Source organism: Oncorhynchus gorbuscha, linkage group LG03, assembly GCF_021184085.1.
Source record: "Oncorhynchus gorbuscha isolate QuinsamMale2020 ecotype Even-year linkage group LG03, OgorEven_v1.0, whole genome shotgun sequence".
NCBI classification, from domain to species: Eukaryota; Metazoa; Chordata; class Actinopteri; order Salmoniformes; family Salmonidae; genus Oncorhynchus; species Oncorhynchus gorbuscha.
The window spans coordinates 10,893,119-10,900,618 of NC_060175.1; the positions used below are offsets into that span (position 1 = coordinate 10,893,119).

Here is a 7,500-nt window from a genome sequence, read left to right on the forward strand (position 1 = left end):
TAAGATAGCCTCAGTAGTCTCAACAGTGTCCCCAATTGGAATTGCTAATTTCCTAACAACGCCATCCACAGCCCAATAAAATAGTGAGTAATTTGGGCTGTAGGGGAAATCAATCCGAGATTAACAGCACAGTTAGCGTGGAAGATTATATTTAGCTGTCAGCGTCTGAAAGGAGTAGCGAAACAGAGTAAAATATGACCACACAGTCCGATGCTTCCATTATTGCCTCACAAGGTTTTCACGCAGATGTTTTCTTTAAGGTAAATGCCCCATTGAAAGTAATGCGAGATGCGTATTACCAAACCGCTTCCTGTTTCAGGGGGCTCACACGAAGACTGGAACAAATCACGCCCCCTGGTGGTGACATACGTCCGGCCGGGAGGCCCTGCAGACAGGTATGATGGAACACCTGAGTCCTATATGGCATCCTATTCCGCATTTAAAATTAAATACAATATTTATTTATTTTGTCTAGCTTTGGTATTGTCAGAAATGTTGTCTTGAGCTTTTCTACCACGAGATACAAAACGTATTTTTGAGGAGTGGCACAGGGTCAGCTGCAGTTCAGTACATATCGAGCTATTTTATAGTACACTATAGTACAGTGTATATAGTACACTATATAGGATCTAAATGTAGTGCACTACTGGTGTCATCTGAGAGCCCGTGTTAACTTTGTTCTGTTTGGCTGAGAGGGATATTGAATATATGAATATGTCTCCTGAATATTTTGTCTGGCGCTCGATTCATATGCATGTGTTTTCCCCTTTCCTCTCTTCCCACCCAATTGTAAAATAAGCCAGATGAGAAATGTCGGAGAAGAGGGGGGGGGGGAGAGGAGAGGTGAAGTAAAAGGAGAGGAGAGGAGAATTGAAACGAGAATCAAATCAAAATCAAATCAAATCAAATGTATTTATATAGCCCTTCGTACATCAGCTGATATCTCAAAGTGCTGTACAGAAACCCAGCCTAAAACCCCAAACAGCAAGCAATGCAGGTGTAGAAGCACGGTGGCTAGGAAAAAATCCCTAGAAAGGCCAAAACCTAGGAAGAAACCTAGAGAGGAACCAGGCTATGTGGGGTGGCCAGTCCTCTTCTGGCTGTGCCGGGTGGAGATTATAACAGAACATGGCCAAGATGTTCAAATGTTCATAAATGACCAGCATGGTCCAATAATAATAAAGCAGAACAGTTGAAACTGGAGTAGCAGCACGGCCAGGTGGACTGGGGACAGCAAGGAGTCATCATGTCAGGTAGTCCTGGGGCACGGTCCTAGGGCTCAGGTCCTCCGAGAGAGAGAAAGAAAGAGAGAAGGAGAGAATTAGAGAACGCACACTTAGATTCACACAGGACACTGAATAGGACAGGAGAAGTACTCCAGATAAAACAAACTGACCCTAGCCCCCCGACACATAAACTACTGCAGCATAAATACTGGAGGCTGAGACTGGAGGGGTCAGGAGACACTGTGGCCCCATCCGAGGACACCACCGGACAGGGAAGAGGAAGAGGTAGAAGTTGAGACAGTGGAGATGAGAGGAAAGGAAAAGAAAGGAGGAGAGGAGAGGAGAGGAGAGAAGAGAGAAGAGGAGACGAAATGAGAGGAGAAGAGAGAAGAGGAGGGAAGAGAGAAGAGGAGAAGAGAGAAGAGGAGAAGAGGGGATAAGAGAGGAGAAGAGAGTACAAGACAGGAGGGGAAGAGAAAAGAAGAGAGTTGAGGAGAAGAGATGAGAGGACAAAATAAGAAAAGAGAGGAGAGGTAGAAGGAAAGGAGATGAAAAGAGAGGAGATGAGAAGAGAGGAAGGAGAGAGAGAGGAGAGAAGAAAAGAGGAAAGGATAGGAGAGGAGAAGACAAGAGAGGAAGGAGAGAGAGAAGAAGAGAGGAGATGAAAAGAGAGAAGAGAGGAGAGGAGAGAGAAATGAGAAGAGAGGAGAGAAGAAAAGAGACAGTGAGAGGAGAGGAGAAGAGAAGAGAGGAAGGAGAGAGAGAGGAGAAGAGAGGAGATGAAAGGAGAGGAGATGAGAAGAGAGGAAGGAGAGAGAGAGGAGATGAAGGAGAGAGAGGAGAAGAGAGGAGAGGAGAAGAGAGGAGATGAGAAGAGAGGAGGGAAGAGAGAAGAGGAGAAGAGAGAAGAGGAGAAGAGAGGAGATGAGAAGAGAGGAAGGAGAGAGAGAGGAGATGAAGGAGAGAGCGAGAAGAGAAGAGGAGAGAGGAGAGGAGATCTAACAGAGTGCTCTCTTCCTGCCATAATGAAACTAGATTTATTCAGTGTGCCACTTGGCAGAGGGAATGGAAATGCTGCTTGGGTTTTCTCTGCCATTTGTAAGATAGTCAGAATGTAGTTACAGAACATTGTTTGAGATGCGGCCCCTTAAATACCATGTGACAGGTTGCAGAAACTGGAACAGAACATGCAATTCTTATTCTTCTCCTCCCCCTCCTCACTCCCTCTGTCCCTGTCCTTCTTTCCCATCCTTCTCTCTCTGTTTCTCTCTTCCCCTGTCCCGCTCTTTCTCTGTCCTGCTCTCTCTCTGTCCCGCTCTCCCTCTGTTCCACTCTCTCTCTCTCGCTCTCTCTCTCGCTCTCGCTTTCGCTCTCGCTCTCGCTCTCGCTCTCTGTCTCTGTCTCTGTCTCTGTCTCTGTCTCTGTCTCTGTCTCTGTCTCTGTCTCTGTCTCTGTCTCTGTCTCTGTCTCTGTCTCGGTCTCTGTCTCTGTCTCTGTCTCTGTCTCTGTCTCGGTCTCTGTCTCTGTCTCTGTCTCTGTCTCTGTCTCTGTCTCTGTCTCTGTCTCTGTCTCTGTCTCTGTCTCTGTCTCGGTCTCTGTCTCTGTCTCGGTCTCTGTCTCGGTCTCTGTCTCTGTCTCTGTCTCTGTCTCTGTCTCTGTCTCTGTCTCTGTCTCGGTCTTTGTCTCTGTCTCTGTCTCTGTCTCTGTCTCTGTCTCTCGGTCTCTCTCTCTCTCTCTCTCTCTCTCTCTCTCTCTCTCTCTCTCTCTCTCTCTCTCTCTCTCTCTCTCTCTCTCTCTCTCTGTCTCTCTCTCTGTCTCTCTCTCTCTCTCTCTCTCTCTCTCTCTCTCTCTCTCTCTCTCTCTCTCTCTCTCTCTCTCTCTCTCTCTCTGTTTCTCTCTCTCACACACACTCCCTCCCCCTTTGACCCACAAGACTGTAGGGTGTAGCTGTCTTTGGCATCTTTCTTCTCTGTGCCTTTGGTTCAGTCAATGTTTCTCTGTATCTGTTGTCTCCATGACTGTGGTTGTCTTCCAATAAAACTTGTCGTCAGGATCTAAGTTGAGTAGAATTCCTGAATAGTTTGGTTGGATAGAAGTAAGCTTTGCTTTACCTTTCACATACATCAAAAAGAAAAGCCATGGGTTTGTGATTGCCCACCCTGTAAAAAGGATCTGTGCATCTATGTGTGTCTTGTATAACATATTTTCACTAGATTGTTCCTGGTTAGGTCACGTGGCCAGGAACAAAACCTGGATATACTAATGAATCTATCCCTGTTTATTGAACCAAACAACAGTGTCCCATCTCTGCCCCTCTCTTCCCCTTTTCTGTCTCTATCCTCTCCCTGTCTATCCTCTCCCTGTCTCTCCTCTCCCTGTCTCTCCTCTCCCTGTCTCTCCTCTCCCTGTCTCTCTCCTCTCCCTGTCTCTCCTCTCCCTGTCTCTCCTCTCCCTGTCTCTCCTCTCCCTGTCTCTCTCATCTCCCTGTCTCTCCTCTCCCTGTCTCTCCTCTCCCTGTCTCTCCTCTCCCTGTCTCTCCTCTCCCTGTCTCTCCTCTCCCTGTCTTCTCCTCTCCCTGTCTCTCACTTCCCTCTCTCTCACTCCCCCCCCCTCTCTCTCTCCCTCGCTCTCTCTCTCCCTGTCCCTGTCCCTGTACCATGTCCCCCTGTAGAGAGGGCACTCTGAAGCCAGGCGACCGTCTGATGAGTGTTGACGGGGTACCTCTCCACAGTGCCAACCATGGAGATGCCCTCACTGTGCTCAACCAGTGTGGTCAGGAGGCTCTTTTCCAGATCGAGTATGACGTCTCTATCATGGGTAAGATAAACAAACCATAGAGATATGATATACACCATCAGAGAAAACTCTCCTGCAGAAATAAATAAGTAATAATTAAACAAATAAAATAATTTATACTGACTGTTCGTTGTCTTGGCAACCAGACTGAATGTTTACGTTGTTTTATTATTCGTTTTTTTATTTGTTTGTTTCACCTCACTGAAATGTTAATGTAGTAATATTCATGTGGTAATATTCATGTAGTAATATTCATGTAGTAATATTCATGTAGTAATATTCATGTAGTAATATTCATGTAGTAATATTCATGTGGTAATATTCATGGAGTAATATTCATGGAGTAATATTCATGGAGTAATATTCATGTGGTAATATTCATGTAGTAATATTCATGTAGTAATATTCATGTAGTAATATTCATGTGGTAATATTCATGAAGTAATATTCATGTGGTAATATTCATGTAGTAATATTCATGTGGTAATATTCATGGAGTAATATTCATGGAGTAATATTCATGTAGTAATATTCATGGAGTAATATTCATGGAGTAATATTCATGGAGTAATATTTATGTAGTAATATTCATGGGGTAATATTCATGTGGTAATATTCATAGACTAATATTCATGGGGTAATATTCATGTGGTAATATTCATGTTGTAATATTCATGGGGTAATATTCATGTTGTAATACTCATGTAGTAATATTCATGTAGTAATATTCATGTAGTAATATTCATGTAGTAATATTCATGTAGTAATATTCATGTAGTAGTATTCATGTAGTAATATTCATGTAATATTCATGTAGTAATATTCATGTAGTAATATTCATGTAGTAATATTCATGTAGTAATATTCATGTAGTAATATTCATGGGGTAATATTCATGTAGTAATATTCATGTAGTAATATTCATGGGGTAATATTCATGTAGTAATATTCATGTAGTAATATTCATGTAGTAATATTCATGGGGTAATATTCATGTAGTAATATTCATGTAGTAATATTCATGTGGTAATATTCATGGGGTAATATTCATGTAGTAATATTCATGTAGTAATATTCATGTAGTAATATTCATGTAGTAATATTCATGTAGTAATATTCATGGAGTAATATTCATGGAGTAATATTCATGTAGTAATATTCATGTAGTAATATTCATGGAGTAATATTCATGTAGTAATATTCATGTAGTAATATTCATGTAGTAATATTCATGGTGTAATATTCATGGTGTAATATTCATGGAAACATATGTCTTTCCTGGAGAGGGGTGTCTGGTAGACTTCAACTTCAGATAGAAGAAAAAAAAAATGTGTTTGTTCTCAGACAGAAGTCAAAGGTTAAGTGCCAATCCTGCTACTCTCTGTGGTAGGGAGTGCTCTCTCCTTGTTTTGTTTTAATTGTGAATCTCAAATAGCAGGTTTTCTATCTGGCTGAGTGGCAGACTGGTGACCCTTCATCTCCTCTCAGTATTGAGGGAAAAGTGTTGCCAGTTGCAAATGAGATTTTTCCAGAACAATCTGTAACACCTTGCCAAAAGCCCACCCTAGCAAGCCACACCTACTAAGCCTGGAACAGGGAGAAGTACTCCCCCCAGTACTCCCCCCAGTCTCCCTTTAGACAGGGTTCTCTGACATGGTAGAATTATGTACTGGGATTGGGTCCCAGGCAGGCACAGCAGACTAACTCGTTCACAAAAGGTTGCGTGTTCTCTTCGTATATATCAAATCCGCTGAAAGTAAGCCCCCCTATTGAGTACAGTGTGTGGTAAATGGTAAATACGCTTAGCTAGCTGCAGATCTGTGGTTAAAAAATGAGACAATGGAAACAGCCGTTGTTGTCTTTTACTCCTCCAACAACCATTCCCTATCATCCAATATTACAACCAACTACCACCACAGAATATTACAACCAACTACCACCACAGAGTATTACCACAACCAACTACCACCACAGAATATTACAACCAACTACTAACACAGAATATTACTACAACCAACTACCACCACAGAATATTACAACCAACTACCACCACAGAATATTACAAACAACTACCACCACAGAATATTACAACCAACTACCACCACAGAATATTACAACCAACTACCACCACAGAATATTACAAACAACTACCACCACAGAATATTACAACCAACTACCACCACAGAATATTACAACCAGCTACCACCACAGAATATTACTACAACCAACTACCACCACAGAATATTACTACAACCAACTACCACCACAAAATATTACAAACAACTACCACCACAGAATATTACAACCAACTACTAACACAGAAAATTACAACCAACTACCACCACAGAATATTACTACAACCAACTACCACCACAGAATATTACTACAACCAACTACCACCACAGAATATTACTACAACCAACTACCACCACAGAATATTACAACCAACTACCACCACAGAAAATTACAACCAACTACCACCACAGAAAATTACAACCAACTACCACCACAGAATATTACTACAACCAACTACCACCACAGAATATTACTACAACCAACTACCACCACAGAATATTACAACCAACTACCACCATAGAATATTACTACAACCAACTACCACCACCGAATATTACAACCAACTACCACCACAGAATGTTACTACAACCAACTACCACCACATAATATTACTACAACCAACTACCACCACAGAATATTACTACAACCAACTACCACCACAGAATATTACAACCAACTACCACCACAGAATATTACAACCAACTACCACCACAGAATATTACTACAACCAACTACCACCACAGAATATTACTACAACCAACTACCACCACAGAATATTACAAACAACTACCATCACAGAATATTACAACCAACTACCACCACAGAATATTACTACAACCAACTACCACCACAGAATATTACAACCAACTTTGAGTAGTGTACAAAAGCATGAATCGATATCTGCATTTGCCTGGCTGCTGTACTGCTGGTTTTCATGCTTCCTCTCTAATCAGAGACTGAGTCAGACCTCTCTGGACAATTAATCACAATAATTGACCAATTATTTCCAGGTGAAAAAGGAAAGCAGCGGTACTTCTGTACCTCGAGGGCCTGAACCGAACCGCCCTGGACTATAATGGCTGATAATTGTCCCATGTTCCTGCTATTAACTCCTGATTATAATAACTTTCTGGGAGGTGGACTCTGAATGCCATATCATTCTCATCATACAGTTGCAGGCACTAAAACATTGTTAAAACCCTGTACTGTGGAACAGCTTTTTTCTGTCTAATTATCAAAAGGAAGTGCACGAGCATTGCATGAATATTGTGATAATTGTTCTACCAATACTATGTATTCAATTCAATCTTAATTTGTGCCTTTCAGATACTGTGATGAATGCATCTGGTCCCCTATTGGTGGAGATCGCGAAATCACCGGGGGCAGCTCTCGGTATCACCTT

At 42.0% G+C, this 7,500-nt stretch overlaps 1 protein-coding gene across 1 annotated transcript in view; it reads left to right on the plus strand.

Moving 5' to 3' along the window:
• Positions 1-7,500, plus strand: part of grip2b (glutamate receptor interacting protein 2b) — a 240,773-nt gene that overhangs the window by 96,545 nt on the left and 136,728 nt on the right. Inside the window, 3 exon segments of the mRNA XM_046338982.1 lie at positions 320-395; positions 3,898-4,043; positions 7,425-7,500. The exon segment at positions 7,425-7,500 is cut by the window's right edge and continues 72 nt beyond it. Of these exon segments, the coding sequence (XP_046194938.1) occupies positions 320-395; positions 3,898-4,043; positions 7,425-7,500 (298 nt within the window).